This window comes from Tupaia chinensis, unplaced genomic scaffold, assembly GCF_000334495.1.
Source record: "Tupaia chinensis unplaced genomic scaffold, TupChi_1.0 Scaffold144318_1, whole genome shotgun sequence".
In the NCBI taxonomy this organism is placed as follows: Eukaryota; Metazoa; Chordata; class Mammalia; order Scandentia; family Tupaiidae; genus Tupaia; species Tupaia belangeri.
Genome location: NW_006204176.1, coordinates 409,503 through 433,332, shown reverse-complemented (window position 1 = coordinate 433,332; position 23,830 = coordinate 409,503). Strand labels below are relative to the sequence as shown.

Below are 23,830 nucleotides of genomic sequence, written 5' to 3'. Positions count from 1 at the left end.
GCCTATAAGAGATCATGAAACAGGTAGTATTCCACCATAAGTAATTACAGAACAGTTGGAACTCAGATAATTAGAGCAGTCTCACTTAGCTGTGAAGATTCAGAAACGATAAAAGTAAACCCATTTGGGACCAGCAGTTAGTGTAATGGCTGTGTCGCTGGACTCACATGTAGTCAACTACAGTTCACATCCCGGACCCGGTGACTTAAAACTCATGCCAGAGGTGTGTGTGTGTGTGTGCCCAAGATCCCGAGAGGAGAATGGAGGAGAAGGGATTGCGGCGTGGCGATCCCCCCTGGGGGGTGATTTCTCGTTTTCTATCTCTCTGTCTCCGTCAGTCTGGCGAGCGCACATGTCCTATAGCAAAAACCTCTCCAAAAAAAAAAAAAACTAAACCTACCTTGTGCCACTTTTTTTGAGAGATACTTAGACATATTAGTGCATTTTTAAAAGAATTATTTTATTTAACTTTATTTATGTTAATTTGACTAGAGAGAGACAAGTGACAGAGAGAGAGAGAGAAGGAAAGTGAGAAAGCAAGGTGCCACGACCAGGATTCAAACCATGTCCTCAACCACCACACCACCTGCCGGCCCCTTTAGTGGTTTTTTTCTTTTCTTTTCTTTTCTTTTCTTTTCTTTTCTTTTCTTTTCTTTTCTTTTCTTTTCTTTTCTTTTCTTTTTTAACCTTTTAAATATCCACTGTTTCTACAAAAGCAATGAGTGTCTACTAGGAAAATTGGCTGCCCTCTCTTCCATGCAGAACCTTGAGAGGAAACAATAGCTAAGCAGAAAAAAATAGCTTTGCTTGGAAATTGTGATTTCTGCACAAAACACGTTTGGTGTATCTGGGCAGGAGTAATTTTTTCTTTTGTGACTTACCCAGTACTTCTAAAATGATCTTTCTTAAAAGAAAACAATCTAGATGCTGGGAAGACACATTGAGGTTCCTTAGCCCTACTACTCCCAAATTTAGTACCAACAGACATTCAAGTGTTCTCTAAAACTTCCCTAGTTCGAGTTTCCAGTTTACTATTTCAGAAGGCTGCTAATGTAGCTGGACAGCTCCGGGGGAAGGTCAGGTTGGTTTTTTTACTTTTAAATCAGGCACAGTCTAGAGCAGTGACTCACTGCAGGTCTGAAGTCAGACAGAGATCAAATCCTGGCACTAGCAAGGATTCATTCAGTAGAACTGGCCAAATCCTTAAAATGTGGGTAACAACATTATTTACTTAATAGGATCGTTGTGAGGATTCAATGAGATAAATATACATTTCTTTTGTGTTTCTATAGCTGCTTTATTTTATAATTGTAGGTTTTAAAAGTTACTACTACTGGGAACCAGCAGTTAGCGTAATAATGGCTATGTCGCTGGACTCCCACGTAGTCGACCGCAGTTCGTGTCCCGGACTCGGTGGCTTAAAACTCACGCCGGGCGCGTGTGCGTGCGTGCCCAAGATCCCAAGAGGAGAATGGAGGAGAAGGGATTGCGGCGTGACCATCCCCTCTGGGGGGTGATTTCTCGCTTTCTATCTCTATGTCTCTCTCTGTCTGTCTGGTGAGCACACGTGCCCTATAGCAAAAAAAAAAAACTCTCCAAAAAAAAAAAAGAAAAGAAAAAGTTACTACTACTACAAGCTCTATTACAATTGCTAAGATTATCATTAAAATCTACTTACTAAAAATTTCTGTTAGTTCGGGCCAACTGACGGTTAAGGCAGCTGGATTTCATGGCCGACTACATGATTGAAGTCCCAGACCCAGTGACTTGAAATACATGCTGGGCACATGTGTGTGCGTGCTCACCCAAAATCCTGAGAGGAGAAGCTATTGTGATGCGACCGTTTCCCAGGAAGGGCATTTTCTTATTTTCCTTCTTTGTCTCTCTGTGGCAAACACACTAACTCTCTGCCAAGTTTAAAAGAAAAGGTAAAGGAGGGGGTGGATTTTTTGTTTGTTTTTGCCATAGAGCGTATGTGCTGCCAGAGACAAAGAGAAAGAGAGAGATAAGGTAAGTGAAAAATCACCTCCTCGGGGGAGATGGCCACAATGCAATCCCTTCTCCTCTGTCTCCTCTTGGGATTTTGGATAAGCATGCACATGCACCTGGCATGGTTTTCAAGCCACTGGGTCCAGCACTCAAAACGTTAAGCCAGCCATGTGGGATCCAGTGCCTCAGTGCCTTAACCTCCACACTCCTTGCTGGCCCCCAAGGGGGGAAATTTAATACATGTTGCTTACTTTTTCTTCTACTATAAACAAAGTATGCATATAGAGTATGTATTTTTAATTATTATTATTTTAATAATTATTATTTATCACTTTTTCTCTCCCCCCACCTCTGTACACATGTGCCCTAAAAATTATGTTAGTCTTGTTTTCCTTTCTGAATTGTAATGAAGAAGTCAGCATTTCTTAAGCACTTAGATGATTCTTCTATTTCTTACATATTGCCATCAAAATACATTTTCTTAAATTCAGTTTCCTAATTAAATTTAATTAAAAGATATTAATGGCCCTGGATTATTACTAAAGTGAATGAAAACTCATTATGGCTGACAAGGCTTCCAAAACGCAGTCTTGAGGTATTTTTATAAAATTATTTGCTTTCAGTATACTTAGATGTGACCTAAACTACAAATTGAGCTACTTCACTCCCTCAACAAGCCCAATTTTTTCTTGTTCCTCCCAACTCCTTCACTGAGCACATGGAAGTCCTAATGAGGTTACATTAGCGGCATAAGTTCATGTGTAAAAATCATGAACCTTTTTCATTTTTTTTAAAGAGAGATTTTTCCTATAGAGTGTGTGCTCTTGCTGGAGAGATAGAGACAGAGAAACAGAAAGCAAGAAATCACCCCCAGGGGGTATGGCCACACTGTAATCCCTTCTCCTCCATTCTCCTCTTGGGAATTTGTATAAAACGTGAGCATGTGTGCACATGCCCAGTTTGAGTTTGAAGCTGCTGGGTCCAGGATTTGAACTGCAGTCGGTCCAGTGAGATAACCATTATGCCATCTGCTGGTCCCACAAACCTTTTCTTAATGCTCTCAATTAACCCTAACATGTTAACCCCCTTCAATTTGGCCAGCATATTGTTCATACCACTTATCCGATTCTCCAATTCATATAGTCCGTTCTTTATTTCTCCTACTTATTGGTTATTCACTATGTGTCAGTCCACTGTGGAAATAAAGATTAATATGCATGTTCTTTCCCCTCAAAGTTTACAATCATTAGATTTAAGACAAGCAGCAGTAGCCGCAAAAGTAACAGTAACAAGCTGGTTCGAACTCCGTCTCCAGCTCATACATGTGTTGAGGGATATGAACTATTTTACTCTATGCTTTTGCCTACATGTCTGGTACTCTGGTACGTGACTCCATAATTTCTATTTCTAGCTTAGATCTCTCTTCCAAACTCCAGATCCACAAATGCAGTTATCAAATAAGCATCTCAATTTGGATATTTGAAAATGTCAATAGGTATTCAGATTGACCCTGGTATCTTATTCCTCAAAACCTGGTCCTTTTCCAGCATTTCCTATATCTGTGATGGCCTTTCCAATCATTTAGTCATATATGCCAGAAACTGAGTCATCCCTGATACCCTCTTCTTCATCACTCCCCCATGTCCAAATTCACAACTAAGTCTTAATACTTCCACCTGCAATTATTTATAGAATATGTCTTTCTCTCGCCTCCATCATTCTAGTCTCACCTACAACACTGTTTACTTGAATTAATGCTCCCTCCTGGGTTATAGGAACCAAATTTCCTTCCTCTTACTCTCTCTGCCTCCTGCTACCCTTCTATCCTCCCTCCCTCCTTTCTTCTCTCATAACAGACCCCAGTTTTGTTGGGACTATCAACGTGCTAAAACATTACATTTCCTAGTCTCTTGAGCAGACTGTAGATGGAGCGGCCCGTGAAGATTGTCACCAATGAGATGTAAGTTGTAGCTCTGTGAGGTTCCTAAGAAAGTCTGAGGGAGAAACTCTCTGTCCTTTGCATTTTCCTGCTCTATGGTTATATCTACAGCAGCATGGAGGTATGCTGGGGTGAGCACCCCGTGGGTGATCATTGACCAGCCATGATGGGAAGACCAGGGGCTGCAAACACCTGAACTGCTAAGCCAATGCAAAACTGCCTACTCCAGAAAGCACATGCATGTGAGAATCACCAAAGTGTTTTGTTAAAGTAACACACTTAGACTCTCTATTATTCACAGCCAAGTACAATTCTGAAAAATGCATTGGTTTTTCAGAATTCACTCCTGTCCTGCTTCAAGTGGCTTTCCAATTTGCAGCCAAAGTGGTCTTTCTAGACTGTAGCTCTTCTCACACTATTCCATTTATCAGAACTTCCAATGATTTCTTGTAGTTGAAAGGTAAAATAGGACTTATTAATGATTAATGTGGTCAGGAAAGCTCTTCAGTCCTGGACCCCATCAAATCCTCCTGTTTTTTTTTTTTTCTTTTTTGGATAGGGCGCATGCGCTCGCCAGACAGACAGAGAGACAGAAAGTGAGAAATCACCCCCCAGGGGGGATGGCCATACCGCAATCCCTTCTCCTCCATTCTCCTCTCGGGATCTTGGGCATGCACGCACATGCACCCGGTGTGAGTTTAAGCCACCGGGTCCGGGACATGAACTGTGGTCAACTACATGGGAGTCCAGCGACATAGCCATTACACTAACTGCTGATCCCAAGCCCCCCTGGTTTGATATTCTCCCTTGTTATCAGTGTTCTAGCCACACTGGACTTTTCAGAACCACTAATGTGATACGGTACCTCCCCATGTGGGTAAAATTATATCAGAAACAGTGGCTCCCACATTGGGACATTTATACTCTGAGTGGTAGGACTACACCAATGGAAGAACTTTTGGGTGTTTAATAAAATTAATTTTCAACAGATGCTGAAATGCTGAAACTTCTCATCTTTCTGCTGAGTCAGTTTTCAAATCTGTTGTTAAAAAAAAAAAACTATGTTTGTAAACTCAACTGGGAAGGTTATTCTTTGTACCTTATTCTAATATTACTGACGTTTTTTTCTCCTCCAGTTTCTTCATCCAGAAACACACTGGCCTGTGATTCTGCTTCTGAGTTCCTGAGGTCCTAGGAGAATATTCTTTTTCTCCTCTTCCACTGTGGTATACTAGACCAGCCTCCAGCACTTTCAGACTTGTCTGAATACAATGGCCTCTTCAGTTCATCGCTAATTCTGGCATTGTAGAGGTTTTTGGGAAATGAAATTTGAATGTAACATATTCCCATTTAAGATTATTCTTGCTGGGACCAGCAAATTATGTAATGGCTATGTCACTGGACTCCCATGTAGTCAACTGTGGTTCAAGTTCCAGATCCTGCAGTTTAAGACTCACACCGGGCATGTGTATGTGTGTGCCCAAAATCCCAAAAGGAGAATGGAGAAGAGATTGTGGTGTGGCCATCCCCCCCACAGCGGGTGATTTCTTACTTTCTGTCTCTGTCTCTCTGGTGAGAACACACACTGTATAGTAAAAATATCTAAAAAAAAAAAGATTATTCTTGCCTTTGTTATGAGGTCCCAAAAACTCCCTTAAAATGTCCTCATGACTGTCACAGTTTGGCCCCTGTCAATATATATTCCCTATCTTTTCTCTTACTACTCTTCCTCTCACATTTAGTTTCAGGGACTGCGAATGGACAATCAAGCTCTTATCACCTCTAGTGAGAATTACAGGCGGGACCAGCAGTTAGTGTAATGGCTATGTCACTGGACTCCCACGTAGTTGACCGCGGTTCGAGTCCCGGGCCTGATGGCTTAAACTCACACAGGGCGCGTGTGCGTGCGTGCCCAAGATCTCGAGAGGAGAACGGAGGAGAAGATATTGTGGCATGTCCATACCCCCTGGGGGGTGATTTCTCGCTTTCTGTCTCTGTGTCTCTCTCTGTCTGTCTGGCGAGTGCCCCTGCCCTATAGCAAAAACCTCTCCAAAAAAAAAAAAAAGAAGAAGAGAGAATTACATGCAAAAAAATCTCTCTGCACTCATCCCAGGGCTCAGATTAATCCTTGAGGAGATCTAATCTGAAATGTACCATCCCACAGAATGTTATTTTATTCATATATCTGCATTACACTTAAAAGTAATTACTTGTTCATTACCTGTGTTTTCAAGATGAAAGAACTTGAGGGCTAGCCACATCATTCTTTTTCTTTCTTTCTTTCTCTCTCTCTCTCTCTCTCTCTTTCCTTCTTTCTTCTTTCTTTTGAGAGATTTTTGCTATAGGGCATGTGTGCTAACCAGAGAGAGATAGAAAACAAGAAATCACTCCCCAGGGGGGATGACCATGCCGCAATCCATTCTCTTCCATTTTTTTCTTGGGATTTTGGGCATGTACACACATGTGCCTGGCAAGAGTTTTAAGTCACTGGGTCCGGGACTTGAACCGCAGTCAACTGTGTAAGAGTCAAGTGACATAACCATTATGCCACCTGCTGATTGCCACATCTTTCTTTTTTTTTTTTTTAAAAAAAAAGTTTATTTAAGGACCAGCTGATGGCATACCAGTTGCATCGCTGGACTCCCACATAGCTGACCATGGTTTGAGTCCTGGACCCAGTGGCATGAAACTCATGCCAAGCACATGTGCATGCATGCCCAAGATCCCGGGAGGAGAATGTTGAAAGGACTGCAGTATGGCTATCTCTCTACAGGTGATTTCTCACTTTCCTTCTTGCTGTCTCTGTCTCTTTCTCCCTGGCAAGTGCACACACCCTAAGGCAAAAACCTCTACAAAAAAGTTTATTTTTTATTTCTTCCATGGAGAGAAACAGAGAGAGAAGACAGACACATCAACAGTATGTATAGCGTGTCCATGATGCAAGCCACTCCCTATATCAGCTGGTCTGGATGGTGGGACCGTGTGCCTGGAGTGCTCAGGGGAGGTCCCAGGATGCAAACCCAGGACCTTTCCCATGAGTGTCTAGTTGCATTTCCTCTGTGCCAACACCTGGGCCCAATATATCTTTCTTATTCAGTGGTGCATTCACGTACTCAACACTCATACTGCATTGGGTGGTCATTCCTAATTATTTGTTAAATCGTGACTAAAAACGTGCCTGATACATAATGTATATTCCAGTTGATACTTAATGTAAGTAATTAAATATGCAAGATCACTTTATGCTATCTCCTATTATTTTCCGTAGTCTGTGAATTGATTTACAGGAGCTTGTTACCCAACTCCTTGCACACAAAAAATGTATATCAAAACATTTCTTTTCTGTCTTTTGCCTCTAGGTATCCTGGTATCTCCTCTACGACCACTCTTGATTCTATAGAGGCCCTTCATTCAAAGAGTTTCTCACTTGGTTTAAGGTCCTGCTTCTCTCTACCTTTAAAGCTCCCTGTAATCCAGCTGAAAAGCATCTCATTCAGTTCAGTTCGAGCCAGCAAATAAATACTAAGAGTCTCTGATGCATAGAAGGCCATGCTAAGCACGGTGACCCCAGAAAAAGTGAGATGAGTACTGGCTTGCCTTCCTAAAGATGAACTAAAATGGAAGCAGATTTTCAATGTCACATACATTTTAATAGATGCTCTGAGAAAGATCAGAACACTCTGAAAACATCTACCAGCCGCACCTAAAGATGCTTGCCAGAATTCTTTTTTGCTCTTCTCTGTGCAATATAAAGGAACCTGGGAATTCACCTACATCACTGTGAGAAAACAAACAAAACTCAAAGAAGTCTTGATTATTGAACACGTCTGCTCATTTCTCTCATCCTCCTTTCTCTTCCAAGATCAAAGTTTTTTACATCGAGGAAAAGAGGTCTTTTCTCTCTACGCTGTTGGGTCTTCAGGAAAGCCATGACACGCTTTTGCATAGAAAAACATATAAAAGCACAGCATGACTGTCTCTACGACCTAATATTTGCAAGAAAACCATTGGAATGCATACTTTGAATACTTACTTCAAATGCACACAAGAGTAAATAGAACTACACTATCTGAAATGACTTATTCTGACCATATTCTACAGATTGGATCAAGGAAACACTGTGGAACAACATAGAATGGTGTCAATGACATGCTTTGGATTGAGTATCTATTAGCAGATGTGTTTCCAGTGCATGGGAGAAGTTAACCAGCTACTTATCAACTTGTTATAAGACTTTTTCAGTAAATAATGTTTTACAAGTAAAGGTTTTTATCTTTTCAGACAGGTAAGAAATAAAATTTACATTTTATACGCTTCACATGAGAGCGCATCTAAGTGAATTACAAAAAAAATAGAAATGCAACAGTTTTTTAAATGTTGGCTCATGGAAAATGATGCTAAAAGTCATATTTATTAAGCCTTCACTGTCACTTACCTCCTAATTATTTTACATCTGTCAGCATGTTTACTTACCTAAGACCTTCAGGATAAAGTGCTTGCTGACTTCTCCTGCTTCATTTGAGGCGATGCAGGTGTAACTTCCGGAATCTTCAGTTTCTGCTTTGGTGAGCCGAAGGACCATTCCCTGAGTGCCGACTGTCAGATGGGCATCAAGTCTCAAAGGCTGGCCATCTCTAAGCCAGGACACCCTGGGAGTTGGGGTTCCATCTGTCATGCACGTCATAGAAGTGGGGCTGCCTTTGACAACCGCAATTTCCTCTGTCCCCATTGCATTGTCCATATTTGGGGGTACTACATAGAAAACAAAACAGATAACATTTAAACATCTATTGTAATTTGAGATCAACTCAAATGAAAACATCTAAATAATTCTATAATGCTTCTGTGGTCAATAAAAAGGGATATTTTTAAATGGCATAAAATGATGATTTTCTATAAAACATGTTAGGTATGCTAATTATTCATCTTTTAAATATTAACAATGAAACCTTGAATTTTTCTCTTTTATTTATTTGATTTCTTTCTAGAGAGATATTTTTGATATAGGGCATGTGTGCTCACCGGAGACACAGAGCAAGACAGACAGAAAGCAAGAAATTAACACCCTCAGGGTTGGGGGGGATGTCCACACCACAACCCCTTTTCCTCCATTTTCCTCTCAGGAGTCTGGGCATGTATGCACATGCACCTAACGTGAGTTTCAAGCTGCCAGTTCAACCGGGACTTGAACCTCGGTTGGCTCTGTGGGAGTCCAGTGACATAACCACTACACCAGCTGCTGGTCCCAAAATCGTTTTCTTATACAACACACAATTAACGTGTTTTAAATGTGGGTACTTTTTCAATTACAAATATATAAAATATTTCTAGTAGTATACTTTGAGCTATTTTATGTAGGGTATAAAAAAGAATAATATCAAGTTTTAGAGTAAGTTTTAGGTAATCCAGAATAAATCCCCTGTAGATTAGGGCAAATAGTTACTTGTCCTGAGATGTTCTTGATGGAGAAATGTGGGCCAAATGTGAAACCTCAATATTTCAGAAATTGAAGGTTTCTGAGTTCTCACTATATACATAGATATACACAGAGGTACACATAGCATGCACATGTATCTACCCATATATACATGTACATATATATATATATATATATATGTCTTGTTTTTATTTTGTCAGAGGGCCTGTGCACATGCTAGAGAGACAGGACAGAGAGGGAAAGTGGGAAAGCGCCCCTCGTGGGGAAAGGTAAAGCTGCAGTCTCTTCTTTTCTGTCGCCCTCTCCTTGTGGGACTCTGGACATTCAGACACATGTGCTCAGAGTGTTTTTCAAGATGCTGGGTCTGAAACTCAAACTGCCCAGAAGGCTGTGTGGGATCCAGCTGCCTGAACCACCACACCACGGCTGGCCTACCATCCATATTTTAAATACTCTAAACGAGCTGCTAATATTACTAGAATACAGTCTTTATTTTTCTTTGTATGAAAAGACTAGTCTTGCGCCTGTATTAAAATGCTATTTTTTTCAAATTTTAGGTTTGGGGCCGGCAGGTGGTATAGAGGTTAAGGCACTGGACTCCCACAACACCGACTGCAATTTGAGTCTTGGACCCGGTAATGTGAGGATTACGCCGGGCACATGTGCTTGCATGTCCAAAATCCCAGAGAATTGAGAAGGTATTGAGGAATGGCTATTCCCCCCACGGGGTGGTTTATCACTTTCCCTCTGTCTGTCTCTCTCAGGCAAGTGCACATGTCCTATAGCAAAAACCTTAAAAAAAAATTAAGTTTGCTTTAGTGCAAAATCTCAGGTCAGAAGAGTACTTTGACAGATAACAGTATGGTACAATAAATATGGACCCTTGAGAAACTACATTCTTCTCTAGTTAGTAATATCGTATTTCACGAACGCTTTTTGATAGAGGGAAGTCAAATTTCTAAACGTGTGAGAAAGTCAGCTTGTAAAGAGAAGTCTGTTACTTCCCACTGGACACAGCGGAGAAGGAGGGCCATGTCGTACCAAGCACTTGCAGGCTGTAATGCTTGCTGTCCACCCCGGCTCTGTTGGAGGCCACACACGTGTACACAGCCACGTCCGACACCTGAGCTCTCACGACCCTGAAAGACAAGCATGTCGACATCCCATCCTTCAGCTCCACTCAACATACACACATAAAACACATAGGAACTTCAAAGAGATCTTGGCAGGTGATTTATGTTGGTAAAGTTTAATTATGAAGCCTCTAACTATTCATCCCTAAAAGGTCTTGACGCATTTTTTCATGTTTTCTATACAAAAATGCATCGTGACTTTTCCGATGACCTAATTGGTGCCTGAGATACATTTTTTAACAGTTATTTACTTTTTCCATGAGTGAGACAGGGAGAGAGAGAGGAGGGAGAGAGAGAGAGAGAGAGAGAGAGAGAGAGAGAGGAGAAAACATAGAAGACATCCCCCCGAAAGTCCAACACCTTTGTCCATCCCCAGCCTTCGCCAGCCCCAACCAGAGGCATAAGCATACTCAGGGTGATCTCCAGATGGCACTCTGGAACCTTCCTGTGAGGGTCGGTCTCACATAGTATTGCATTTTACTGCTGTGTCACCACGTGGCTCCCTCAATTGCAATTTATTCTATAACATTGCCTACACAGTGACAAGGAGCCCCTAAAAATATAACACAATTTGAGAGGAGAATATTTTCCATGAAATAGATATGAATAGAGAAGGATGCTGACACGAAAACCATGGGCTCACAGTAGGCATCTTCCTACCATTTTGCCATATACAGTTTTAGCTAAAATGGTAAATGTGGAATCATATATGTGGTAACAAGTATGTCTGTGACCCATTTAAAATAGAAGCATTTAACTAAGAATAAAAAGCCATTTCGGTTTTCTATCTGTCATCCTTTCACTAAAAATATACTGTAAGGAGAGAAAGATGAGGAAACGCTTACGAAAAGCGTTTCTGGAATCCTGGACGAGGGGGAAGTCTACAGTCACAGTCACTTCATCTGTCTAGGAAATCACACGTCATAAAAACTGACCTGATAACCTGCCCTGCAGACAGCAACCGGGTATGGGGAGAGAGCGGCAGAGGAAGTCCATTCTTCAGCCAGTTTATCTGTGGTGGAGGCGTCCCTGTGGCTCTGCATTCAATATTTATTGAAGTATCCACCAACGTCATCAGTTTCTCAGTTTCTTCTTTTTTACCCCTAATTGTAGGTGGAACTATGACATTCAGGAAGAGAGAGAAAGAAGGGAAGGATGTGCTATTAGGATAAATTATTTCAGCTGACTTGTCCACAATCCTGCTTTGTATCCCAGAAGGGAAACAATTGGGAAAACAATGGCATAATGGTTACATTGCTGGACTCCCACGTGGTCGATCATGGTTTGAGAACTGGACCCAGCACCTCAAAACCCATGCTGAGTGCCTGTGCGTGCATCCCAGGAGAAGACTGGAGACTAGAGGAGTAGGATTGTGCCATGGTCATCATCTCTGATTTCTTGCTTTCTGTCTCTCTGGCAAGTGCATGTGTCCAATAACAAAAATCTCTCTCTCTTTCTCTGAAAAAAAAAAATAAGGAAAGAAAGGAAAGGAAAAGAAAAAAGAAACAGTAACTTCTGGACCTTCCTTTCTAGAGATAGGTCCTTAAGAGGATGTAGTCCAAGGAGAGTGATGTTTCATGTTTACCGTAGACATTCAAGTTAAAAATGCGGTCCTCCTCTCCAGCAGGATTTGTAGCTACACATGTGTATTTCCCCATGTCAGATGCGAGGGCTCCATGAATGTTCAACGTTGCTTCCATTTGCTGTCACCCTATGGAAAAAGTCAAACTGGAGTCACAGGGATGACGTGGAGCTAAGGACTGGAAAACTCACCCCTGACTATTGAGTTCTTTAAAAACTATGACCATAAAATGATGCCTTTATCTTGGATCTAGTTGGAATCGATTTCACTAAGTACATGGAAGCCCATTAAAGTCAGAGGTTAGTGACAGCGATGGAGATTGCGGGCAATTAAATTCCAAAGTAGTGGGTCTCACGTTTATCCGCACCTTCATATGCAATCAAAGGAAATGAACCAACTTAGAAATCACTTTAGCCAAATCATAGGCAATGACACCCTTTTCTGAGTTACAATATTGTATTCTTAGTTATCCATATAAGATTGGAATAAAATAAAATTATTAAATTTCTGGTAAGAAAATTGCAAACAACTATAGACAACATAAAAATTAAGAAATTATGTATTAAAAAACTGAGCTATGGGGACCAGCAGTTAGCGTCATGGCTATGTCGCTGGACTCCCATGGAGTTGGCCGCAGTTCAAGTCCCAGATCCAGTGGCTTAAACTTACACAAGGCGCGTGTGCATGCGTGCCCAAGATCCCGAGAGGAGAATGGAGGAGAAGGGATTGTGGCTTGGTCTTCACCCTGGGGTGTGATTTCTCGCTTTCTGTCTCTCTCTGTCTTTCTGGCGAGTACACACGCCCTACAGCAAAAACTTCTCGCCCAAAAAAAGGAAAAAAAAAAAAGAAAGAAAAAACTGAGCTATAAATAACCCTATACTACCTTAATGAGAAGGAACAGAACAGGATAATTTATTTAAACTGTGACAATGTGATATTATATATGGATATATTTTTTGAAATTTTTTACAAATTACTAAAAGTTTTCTTTTGAATTACATAACAATAAATAATAACATTATTAATTAATCATATCTAAGATTATCATGTTATTGGTTCTTTTCATACACCATTAATTACAAAATAAAACTTCCTGTATTTTATGGGATCAAATTGCTATCTACGGTTAGTTTTTCAATAATAATTTTATTAGAATGTGCCTCTAACAAAAATTAAATATTCCCTTTATTCTATATCATGTTATTAAATATGATTAGGAAGAATGAACTATTATATATTTTCTGGCTCTAGTATTATTTCTTTTTCAAAATAAGAATTTTTAATTTCATAAGTTTAACCATATTGATAAAGCAAGTAGCCATGAAAAAGTAAACTAAAAAGTCGACTTATATATATATATATAATAGAACTAGTAAACAAATAATCAACAAAATGGATATAAGAATAAATAAGTTTAGGATGCTACTGTAAGAGAAGAAATGATAGACTATAATAGACTGTAAGAGAAGAAATGATAAATTCCTAGGTACAAATAATTTATAAGATCTTTTGGCCCTACAAAGTATCTAGCACTTGGTCAAGAATTTGGCCAATCTCTTTTATTAAATAGATACTTGTTAATTATTCAGAAATATTCACACCAGAGAAATAAAACTGAAAACGTATTTCTAAAATATTTAGCAAGTGACCCAATTTGTAAAGGGGACAAATATCAGAACAGGAATATACAATGAATATAAAGGGATGACATCTGTCTGTCTTTAAATAATACTTCACTGACTACAACATGCACTCCCAAACCATAATTTATAATACTGGCTCAAAGATAAATTTTATAATACACTTAGTTAATGTCTACTTATGCATGCAGTTTCTCTGGTATTTTTTGTAATAGGGCTTTAAAATAGCATAATCTGGTACAGAATTCTGGATTGCCCTTCCAAGTGGGAAAGAACTAATTATTTTATGATACAGACTTTGGTATAAACATACTGAGAATAAAGAAAAACAAATTAAGAGTCAATTAACATCTTTATGAAAGAGTGAGAGAATTCATAACAGAGTCAATGGATCACACACACACACACACACACACACACACACACTTTTGATAGTCCTTCCAAAGACATTTGTTGCTGAGAGTTGTGGGAGGCCCTTAAACATTTTTATGGTATCTCTTTGTAGTGTGGGTAACAAGTATCGGCTGAAAATGGAATTTGGATAAACAATTCTAAGGAATGAACTGGATTATGCTGTTACTGGATCTTTTCTCAGAATGAGCCAAGCAGTATGGTAGGTATGCCGGTTGATGGTTCCATGACACAAAATCATACCTAGGATTATGGATGAAACTCTTGTAAAATGAAACTAGTTTAACATCAGTAGGACAGAACTAATTATTTTACTATGTAGACTTTGGTATAAATATTGAGACTAGAGGAATAAAACCAATGAGAGGTAATTAACATTTTTATGAATGTGTGAGATTCCATACATTCAATGGATCAAACACAGACACACACACACATACACTTTTGATTTCCTCCAAAGAGAATATCTGTCCTCAACTCTCCAAAACTTTTCTTTTTAAATCTGTGAACCTGATGGTAGGCAAGTCCTAACAAGTTGGAAATTGTTGTTATTATTCATGTGAAGTTTGAAACATAAGCATCGAGAAGACCTTACAATGTATAATGCAAAGATTCTTTATAAACATACCGGATTCTTTCTGTTTTACCACTGGATATGGGCTTTCCATCTTTAAGCCATTGAATAAGTGGTGTGGGAAAGCCATTAGCATTGCAGACCAGCTCAACGTTTTCCCCTAGAAGGACACTGACTTCACTTGGAATTTCAGCACCAGCAACACTCGGAGGCACTTTGGAGAAATAATTAAGATGTTTATTAAGGAGGCACAGGGATATACATTCGAATGCCACAGAATTATAGAACAACATGCCATTTCCATTTCTTTTTACTTGAAAGAGTTGCTTGCACTTGCTGGACAGAGACAGAGAGAGACAGAGAGAGAGAGGGAAAGGGAAAAAGCTTTCCCTGTGGGGGGATAGCCATGTCACAATCTCTTCTCCAATTGTCCTCTTGGGATTTTGTGGTCACACATACATGAATGTGATGTGCTTTCTCAAGTCATCCAGACCAGGACTCAAACTATACAATCAGCCATGTGTGATCCAGCTACCTTTACCAACCCACTGCCATCTGGTCCTGCCATATTTATTTCGTATTTTCCTAGGTTATGGTTCAAGATCAAACTACTGCTATCCTTATGAGTTGCTTTTTTTTTTATTCCTTTTTTAAAAGAATTATTTATTTAATTCTATTTGCTATTACTATCATTATCATTTTAATTTGACCAGACAGAGACACACAGAGAGAGAAAGGGAAAGCGAGAAAGACTGCGGTCCACCATGTGGGAATCCAGCACCTTTAACCAACACACTACCTGCCGGCCCCTGAGTTGCTTTTAAATAAAGAAAGATAAAGAAATCAATTCAATGTTTCTGGTATATTTTTAAGTTGATAATAATTAGTCATAGTGGCCAGTAACAGATCTACTCATAGGCCCCCTTTCTGGCCAAATAAAATCACTCTTAGATGAACTCTTCAATGGATAGTTTAGAATTCATACAGTCCAAGAGAACTGGTTTTTATAAAATCTTGGCATATAGGTCTAAAGAAAGTATCTAAGTTGGTTATCTCTTTCTCTGTTATCCAGTTTAAATATTATTTATTCTGAACACTGGGTAGACATAGCCTAGTTTTCAATATTCAGTAATTTCTGTTCCACTTATCTTGCTATCTTTGGTTTCTATTTTAATGATATTTTTTCAAGAAATAATGTATAATAAAATGATTAACAATGGTAGCAGATAGAAAGACACTTGAATTTGTATTCTACACAATTCTAAGGATGTGCAGAAGCATCTTGCATCGATTGGCAAGTCAGCTTTGTATGCCTTCTCTACTCATGTTCAGTGACATCACATTGGTGGTTTGACGCAGGCCATGGTGAGAATATTTGCACATGGAAACTAGCAAAGGATGAACTATAAATCATGACTTTACTTTCTGGAGAGTCAGTTGTTAAATGTTTACCAGCACATCACTCCAGTATCTCTACAAATCTCATTTTAGCCATCCAGAAGATAACAGTAACTGCATCAAATGTACAGAATTCAGAGTACTGCAGAAGTTGAGTCAATAAGAATGTTGATATGACACTATAATTACTGTCTACTATATGGCAATCACTGAACTATATCCTATATGCATATAGTATTTCTAGTCCTAAAACATAAAAATAATAGGCAAAGTCTGATACAATGTTTAGCCATACCACATATCCTATGATGAGTATCTTTTAAATACAATTAAACATGCAATTTTTGACAGTGAATCTCTGTAGCGATATTTTCCCATCTTTATGCTTCTGAAATCTCAGATAATTACTCATTAGTACAGAAAACCCACTGATAGTCATAACCTATTTTTATTTATTTATTTATTTAGAGAGATTTTTTTTTGCTATAAGGTATGTGCTCTCACCAGAGAGACAGAGAAACAGAAAGTGAGAAATCACCTCCCAGGGGGAATGGCAACACAGAAATCCCTTCGTCTCCATTCTCTTCTTGGAATTTTGGGCATGCATGTACATGTGCCCAGTGTGAATTTTAAGCCACCAGGTTTGGAACTTGAACCATAGTCAACTTCATGGGAATCCAGTGATCTAGCCACTATACCATCCGCTGGTCCCTATTTTTTTTTTTTTTTTTAATTTCAAAAATTTGAGTTAGCTTTAGCAGAACACACAATAGGTAGATAATATTTACAATTGAATTTATAATTTATGAGAAATTCCTTCCTTAGTAACTATGATAAATAAAGAAAAACACAGGTAGCAGTTAGCATGGACATTAAGGCATATGGGTCCCACATGGCCAATAATATGGTCTGAGTCTTGGACCCAGTGGCCTGCAAATGACAGCAGATGTACGGGAATATGTGCACCAAATCCTGAGAGGAGATGGGGGAAAAGGGATCGTGGCATGGCCAACACCCCTGGGGAGTGATATCTTACTTTTTCTCTCTCTTTGTCTCTTTGGCAAGTTCATGTATCCTCTAGCAAACTATTAAATTTTTCTTTAAAAATGAAGAAAAACAAGTATGTTAACTTAGTTTCAAGTTAGACTTCATTTTTAATTTCAATAAAAAAACCAACATTATGACAGAGGTTTATTGAAAACCAAAAGCAAACACATTGTCCTTGCAAGGCTCAACACAATGTGGGAACACAGTAAACACTAATGAAGTATTTGTTGGAGGGGGCAGATGTGGTGGTTAAGGTGGCTGTATCCCATATGGCCAACTGCTTGGTTCAAGTCCCAGACCCGAAGGATTGCAAAACTAGCTAGGCATGTTTGTGTGCATGTTTTCCTCCTCCAAAAGGAGGGTGAGAGGGAGGCGAAGCGACTGTGGCATAACCATTCCCATAGGGGACATCTTCTTACTCTCTGTCTCTATTGCTTCCTGGTGAGTGCACACACCCTTTGGCAAAGTAAGTAAGTAAGTAAATAAAGAAATAATAAATAAATATACACATGTGTGTGCATGTGTTGGATGAGTAAATGCTCTTTCTTCTCATCCCTGGATAGTATGAGTCATGATTACCTGAAATTTACCTAATCTCCAACCAGTGGGTAGACCCTAGCACAGCCTCTTCTGAATGAAATCTTCCTTATCTCGAACCAATTTATGAATAAGATCAGTTCTACAGGCTTAGCAGCAAAATAAATTATGCCAGCTTTAAACAAATAACTGTAAGTCATTTAATATGTGCTTTAGGGAGGCAATAATTTTTTTTTTTTTGGGACAGGTTTTTGCTATAGGGTGCGTGCGCTTGCCAGACAGACAGAGACAGAGAGACAGAGAGACAGAAAGCGGGAAATCACCCCCCAGGGGATACAGCCATACCACAACCCCTTCTCCTCCATTCTCCTCTCAGGATCTTGGGCACGCACACACACATGCCTGGTGTGAGTTTTAAGCCACGAAGTCCAGGACTCAAACCATGGTCAGCTACATGGGAGTCCAACAACATAGCCATTAGGCTAATTGTTGTTCCCAGGGAGGCAATAATTTCATTATAAATGGAGAAAATAAAAATGAGAAAATTTCGAACGCATTTTTGAAATTTATATCCATGGATTTCCATTAAAATAGAATCTATGATAAATGTAGGACAGAACAATGACAATATTTGTGTTTCTCTAAACGTAATCAATCACTGATGATCCTTTTACTTGTAGGTCATTTTATATCAGAGATGGAATTTAATAAGAGAACTGAAGCTAGATCATAGTGTACATGGCATACCTTGAATTGAGAGAATGTAGCTCTTCTGTGCTTTTCCCTCCATATTTGATGCAATGCATGTGTAGTTGCCACTATCAGAACGCTGAGACCGGGCAATTTGGAGTTTGCTTCCTCCAGACAAAATATGAACTTCAAGTGAGTCAGAATTTTCTATGGGTAGAAACAGAGCAAAATAAAACTAACTTTAAAAAGCTTTTTTTTTTTTTTTTTTAAACAGCTATATAATTCATCATAAAATGGTTTTGCTTTACAGGTTAAAGTATATTTCTTAAAGTTCTACCTTTTTACTTTTATTTTAAATGAAAGCCCTTTAGAGAAAGGAAAAGACAGAAGGAAATCCTTTTATAAAATTAATCATTGTTTTTATTTTTTTAAGTAAAACCTTTTCAAGAGAGTGTGTATGCTGGCCAGAGATAGAGGGAGAGAAAGTTAGAGAGAGGTGGAAAGACCAACCTCCTCCTAAAAAAACAGAACACCCTGAGACGTGGTCACGTCTCATCCCTTCTCCTCCATTTCCCCGCCCTGTTGGGACTGGAGGCACACAGGCACACACACACCTGGTGTACTTCTCAAGGTGCCAGGGCCAGGATTTGAACCATGCATTGAAAATATGGGACCCAGTTCCCTTAACTACTAGGCCATGGGGCAGGCCTAGATGAATCATTTCTCTTACTCTCTCTTCTAAATTAATTCATTTATTTTTTTATATATTAAATCACTGTATATCATCACAGCTTATACACTGGATTTTCCCAGCATGAATATTATATATTAATTTAGTTAAAGACATTCTCATACACATTATCATCAATAGATACTTTTCAATGAGTCTATTTCATAAATTTATATTCACATCAGGCCTTTTTTTAAAAAATGTATTTTGATTCTATTCATGATAGTGCATGTAAGCATATGAGAGAGAGGGAGAGAAAAGGGGAAAGAGAAAGAGAGAAAAACACCCTTGACAAGATCTCCAGCTTTTCAGGATCTTGGACATGCTCACAGGTGCTTGGTGTACTTTTAGACCAACCAAGAGATCTGAACCCTGAAGTTAATCAGGTGGCTTCCAGCACTGCAGTTCACTTGGCTGCCAACTGCATTGCCACATCGTGCTTTCTTGAAGTAAACACAGCTACAAACATAATACCGAAAACTGTGCTACTGTATAAATCTTGTGAAGAGCAAAGGAAAACAATCATAAAGAAAGCGTGACTGCGTTACCTATTGGCTTGTGGTTCTTCACCCACGTTATGGTGGGAGGTGGGATGCCCGTGGTATCACAAGCGAAAGTCACAGGATTGCTGATTGTCTCCACAATCGCTTCTTGTTCGGGCCCTTCGATACTGGGTGGCACTGTGCGAAGACAGAAGGAAAGCATGTGTCTTCATTAAACGACTTCGCCATACTTTCTCTCATTTGCATATCTGGGAGAAAAGCAGTTGTATTGGAGGCAGATGCTCACCATATACATTGAGGTGGAAATTTTTATCATCCCGTCCTGCTACATTTATAGCTCTACATACATACTGGCCTGTGTCAGATACCTAAAAGAAAAAGATACTATTGTATGTGCTCCATTACGTCAGAGATGACCAGTCCTGCTCTTTGAGTGGAGATTAAATCATCAGTCATCTTTATGCTCAAACGCCCCAGCGATAAACTGCCTTCTGCCATCCTGCTATTGGTTTTTATGAATTTTTTTTAAATATAATAAGGTCAATGGCATTGGCTATGTATTTTTTTCAGTGAAAAATCTTTTTCCAGATTTTTTATTTATCTTACTGTAATACCGGGAATATGCAGCCTTGGATAGCGTCTTTCATAACCCCACCAAGGGTCACGACACTCAAAAATTAAAGAAGCACCTCGGCCTTCTTGATGTGCAGCATCTGACCATCAGCTAAGATGTCCACGTGAGAAGATCCTGTTATCGTCCGCCCATTCTTATACCAAGTGATGACTGGCGGTGGGACGGCGTTCGACTCGCACTCCAACGACACAGACGATCCCTCTCTTACATTAACTACAGCAAGAGATTCCCCGCCATGGTCTTTAATGCTCGGGGGCACTGAGGAACGAGACAAGAGCAGAAGGAGTTTTGTTCTTCTCATTAAGGGCACAGATAGAAAATAGTGAATACCAGTTTAAAAATAGAAGAACTTCAAAAAGAACGTGAAAACAAACCATAAACAGTCAGGGAAACTTTTTTCTTGCTTTCACCAGCTTGGTTGATAGCTATACACGTGTATTCACCACCGTCAGATACCTTGGCCCGGATAATCTGTAGCGTTCGACCACCTGTGGGAAAATACGGTTGTTTTAATAACGGTCTTGTCTAATAAGAGAAGCAGCAAAACATATCACTTCTCTTAAAGTTTATGTAGAAGTGCTCAGATTCAGCCAGCCCTGGGTCATGGGCGGGTGTGAGCCTAAGATACTCAGGGAAGCCTCTGGACACCAGCCTGCGACCTTCCTGTGTGAAGCTGCCTTCCAGAGCATCATGTTTTATGGCTGCGCCACCATCTGGCTCCCTGAATTGCCCTTATTTAAAATAAAGTAAAAGAAAATATGTTGTAGCATCATGTTTTATGGCTGCGCCACCATCTGCCCCTCTGAAATGCCACTTATTTAAAATAAAGTAAAAGAAAATGTGTCGCCCACCCTATAAGATTAAGACATTCCTTACCGGGCACAATGAGAGCATTTGTGTTTAGCTTGATGGGTTGTTCATTCTTGAGCCAACTAAGATCAGGAGGTGGGAAACCAGAGACCTCACAGGTCAACGAGATGAAATTGTTCACCACAACAGTAAGATTTTCAGGGTTAGGACCAATGATACTCGGAGGAACTATAACAGCAAATACATATTTAATTTGAAATCTGATGTCATAGACAACATATATTCCAGTTTACTAAATGCAATTGTAATCAATGTACTCTGCTAAAACACTGAGTTAATGATTCTGTTAATTCTCTTTCTTCTTAGAATTCTGTAATACTGTCATTAAACTCATGCCTTTCATGTTTGTTTTCGCCAAATGAAAGAGAACACTTTCTCAAAGACAAAGTAATTCTGCATTTTATGTATAATGTATAATTAGAAATTCTTAACATGGTTTTGTGAATGTACAAAGAAAGAACTAATAGTTCTTTTGATCAAGTATATGTGAATAATCTTGTTTATAATATTAAATATTTAGGTAAAGATTTTCATTTCTTCTTTTATCAATAATAGAGTAGACATTTAATTTTAGATACCTGTCTATCAATATTCCTACAATTATCTGGTGACTAAAAATCAATGACTTTCAAGATGAACAGAAACTTTAACAAATAAACAATTTTATTGCTTTCTGTTCAACACCAGAAAAAAATTCAGCATGCAAAAGTGGTGCAGTAGAAAAGTCCAGTGAAGAGCATGAAGTAAATATGGCAGTGCTATTTTTAAATGTTAGAGCGTATTCAGATGGGAACTAGATATTTTGTAAGAACATATGCACAGGGAATAGCATCATACACAGCCGAGCTGTCTACTATGAAGTCAGAGGAAAGTAGGAGAGAGAGGTAGACATAGACAATGAATATGCAGGGGCCAGCAGGGGCTTAGTGGTTAAGGTGCTGGAGTCCCACATAGCCAACCACGGTTTGAGCTCCAGACCTGATGGCCAGAAAATCATGCCAGGTATGTGTGTGCGCGTACCCAAAATTCCAGGAGAAAGGAAGAGAAAGGAATGAGGAGTGGTCATCACTCCTGGGAGGTTGATTTCTCATTTTTCCTCTCACTGTCTCTCTCGCTCTTTCTCTCCCTCTCTCTCTTTGGTGAAATACATGTGCCCTCTGGCTAAAAACAGCAAAAAATATAAAAGAATAAATAGGGTCAGTTAGTGGTATGGTGGTTAAGGCACTGGATTACACATGGCCAACTATACCATCCAAATCCCAGGCCCATAGACTTGAAAAACATACCAGGTGCATGTGCAGGCCCAAAACCTTAAGAAGAGAATGGAGGAAAAGAGATGGTGGCATGGTCATATCCCTGGGGATGCTTTCTCACTTTCTCTCTCTCTCCCTTTCTCTCTCCCACAAATGTATGTACACTATAAGAAATATATATTTCAAATACACACACACACACACACACATATATATTTCAGGTTTTTCCTATGGGGGTGTATATTAACCAGAGACAGAGAGAGAAAGGTAAAGTGAGAAATGACCCCCCCCACACCCCCATAGGGGATAGTCCCACTGCAATCCCTTTTCTTCCATTCTTCTCCTAGGATTTTGGACATACACTCAAATACATCCAGTATGATTTCAAACCACTGGATCTGGGATTCAAGCCACAGTTAGTCATATGGGAATCCAAAACTTTAACCACCATATTACCTGTTGGCCCAATGAATGAACATATTAAGAAATTTTAAAAAAAGAATCTTGGTCAGATCAATGAAAATAACTAGACATGAAATAAAGAATGTAATGCATAAATAAAACACTTAACTGTATATACTCTGTTATATTAAGACCTGGGCCTTAAAACAACATCAAAAGCAAACAGAACATTGGAAACACAAAATTGCTTTTTTCCCTTTTAATGTCATATGGTGTTTTTATTATTTAATTGATCTTACTATTAATTAATTTATTCATTCAGTGAAATTTATTGAATACTTAGTGTACTCCAGACATGCTGGTAGGTGCTGGTGATGTCATGTGAAAAATGCAACTGACAATAACCACAGAGAGTTAATAATCTGTGGTAAGGACAGACATTGAACTAGAAATAACAGCTAGCATTTTCAGAGTGGTTACGCTCTGCTAGGCACTGTTCTAATCACTTCACATATACTGTCTCACTGAATCTTCATACATTTTATGTGTTTGCTGCAGTTCTTATTCTCATGTTACAGATGAGAATGAGCTGAGACACAAACAGCATACCTAAGGCTTCACTGCTAGCTATTATGCTAGAAGAGAGACATTTGGTAGTGGGAATCTAGCTCTAGAACCCTTATTTTTAGCTACTGTTCCTATACTGCAGAGTAATCATAAGTGTGATGTATATCAATCAGACTAGCATAACAACAGGGAACTCACCTAGTTTGGGAAGCAAGAAGAAAAAGTGACATTTAGAAAGATACTCAATATATGACAAGGAATAAACTAATGGAAGATAGGAAACAAGTATGTCTTCTAGAAAGAATATGGAAGATTTATTGCTGAGTGAAGCAAGTCTGGCTATGAAAGAGAGACACTGATGTCTCCATTTAGCATATACTGACTATCTACACTCTGTGGTAGAGACGGAAAGACTGGAGGACATAAAAGCATTGAAAATAGTTACAGACACTGGCGACAGTGTGGCAGGAGGGTGGGAGAGGGGAAGAGTGTAG

The 23,830-nt window shown here is 39.3% G+C and overlaps 1 protein-coding gene across 1 annotated transcript in view; it reads right to left on the bottom strand.

The window, feature by feature from the left end:
* The window catches only part of HMCN1 (hemicentin 1), a 402,083-nt gene that overhangs the window by 108,399 nt on the left and 269,854 nt on the right, over positions 1-23,830 (bottom strand). The window contains 12 exon segments of the mRNA XM_027767566.1: positions 8,402-8,680; positions 10,407-10,504; positions 11,434-11,617; positions 12,084-12,189; positions 12,191-12,209; positions 14,760-14,919; positions 18,435-18,584; positions 19,656-19,787; positions 19,897-19,978; positions 20,300-20,502; positions 20,619-20,732; positions 21,121-21,282. Of these exon segments, the coding sequence (XP_027623367.1) occupies positions 8,402-8,680; positions 10,407-10,504; positions 11,434-11,617; positions 12,084-12,189; positions 12,191-12,209; positions 14,760-14,919; positions 18,435-18,584; positions 19,656-19,787; positions 19,897-19,978; positions 20,300-20,502; positions 20,619-20,732; positions 21,121-21,282 (1,689 nt within the window).